The following is a 1,764-nucleotide window of genomic DNA, read 5'->3' on the forward strand; positions in this document are numbered from 1 at the left end:
CAGGGCATCATCCACCGTGATATCAAGTCGACCAACATTTTACTGGATGAGAGCTTTGTTGCTAAAGTTGCTGATTTTGGTCTTTCAAGATCGGGGCCTCGTCTCGACGAGACACACGTTAGTACGGGAGTAAAAGGTAGCTTTGGCTATCTTGATCCAGAGTATTTTCGAAGACAACAACTCACTGATAAGTCGGATGTGTATTCATTTGGAGTAGTGCTCTATGAAGTTCTTTGTGCTCGGCCTGCTGTTGATCCATTGCTTGATAGGGAACAAGTAAATCTCGCCGAATGGGCGCTGCATTGGCAACGGAAAGGAATGCTCGAAAAGATCATCGATCCACATTTGGTCGGGAAAATCAATCCGAGTTCGTTAAAGAAATATGGAGAAACAGCAGAAAAATGTTTGGCTGACTATGGAATTGACAGACCAACAATGGGAGATGTCTTATGGAACTTGGAATATGTTCTTCAACTACAAATCGAGCTACCGATCGAGCCATCAGAACCCGTAGATGTCGATGAATCCAACTTTCCGACGTCCACCGCAACTCATCCAAGCGACTTGAGGAGACATTCAGATGAAGGTACTGATAACTATTCAGACATAAGTACAACCAAAGTTTTCTCCCAGTTGCTTACTAATGATGGAAGATAGCTAGCTTTATGATGGATTCTTAAACAAGAATCCATATACTATAACAAAATTACAGCCAAGCCTTCTGAGATAACTCTGCTGGCTTATAATGTTGTAATAGGTCATTTGTTAGTGTGATATCTGAGGAAAAATTAGCTAGTTAGTTATGTGCAGGTTAGTTTGACAAGATTTGAATCGGGTCAGGAGCGACCTTGACGTTACCTTCCCCCCACCTCGACGTTTCTGGTTCAGGTCGAAACGTGCATCTCACGATGGCTGGGGCTGCTTGGTAAGCCGTGGCTGGACCCATATTAAACATTATGGGTCATCATCTTCTCATATGACTTCATTGAGCCTTCCTACCATGTTGTTTTGTGTTATGGTGATTTTGAGCCACCTTACGTGGTCTTACCTAGGCTAAGACTTTGGGTGTTCTATCTTGGTTCTTGACTTCGGGTTATGAATTACTCCTTATAGTTCTTTTTGTGTTACCTATCATGGTAGGCAGTCCAAACTTCTCCTCGGGATGATAGATGGAGTGATTTAGGTGTTAGAAATTACGACTCTCTATAATGGTATGATATTGTATGCTTTGAGCTTAAGCTCTCATGACTTTGATTTTGGTTTTCCCATAAAGACTCCTACTAATGAAGATAGTATTCCTTACTTATAAATTTATGATTAATTCCTTAATTAGTCGACATGGAACTCATCTCCCAACAATCCTCAACAATAGGTGATATCCAATGTAGAACCAACCTTCATTTACTCGTGGCATTTAGGCGGCCTGGCGGACGACCTTGGCTCCTCCTTTCTCAAGAAGTTTTACATCTCTTATTAGTATATGGTCAGCTATCTCTCGAGCACAGATTTAAGTTCGACTTCAATGAAAAATTAAAACGAATCATCCAACTACATATCTTTATGGACCAAGAACTACGAGATAGTCCTATGCTTTCTTGGAATTGAATTTCTTCTTTATTTTAGCGAAAAAAAATTAATAGAAATAATTTTAAATTTAAAAGTGACAAAATGGAACCCATAAAGATTGGTATTTAATATTCCTAACTAAATATTTTTAAATCTCAAAAACCAAAAGAGAGAAAATTTTTGGAAAGAAAAGAAAAT

At 39.2% G+C, this 1,764-nt stretch overlaps 1 protein-coding gene across 1 annotated transcript; it reads left to right on the forward strand.

Moving 5' to 3' along the window:
- Positions 1–6: 6 nt before the first annotated feature.
- LOC111786786 (probable receptor-like protein kinase At5g24010) lies at positions 7–1,275 on the forward strand (the record flags this gene model as incomplete). The annotated part of the gene is made up of 1 exon (XM_023667011.1): positions 7–1,275. A coding segment is annotated over one exon (651 nt), but the record flags the coding sequence as incomplete, so codon positions are not given.
- Positions 1,276–1,764: the final 489 nt, after the last annotated feature.

This window comes from Cucurbita pepo, unplaced genomic scaffold (genome assembly GCF_002806865.2).
Source record: "Cucurbita pepo subsp. pepo cultivar mu-cu-16 unplaced genomic scaffold, ASM280686v2 Cp4.1_scaffold002777, whole genome shotgun sequence".
NCBI lineage: Eukaryota > Viridiplantae > Streptophyta > Magnoliopsida > Cucurbitales > Cucurbitaceae > Cucurbita > Cucurbita pepo.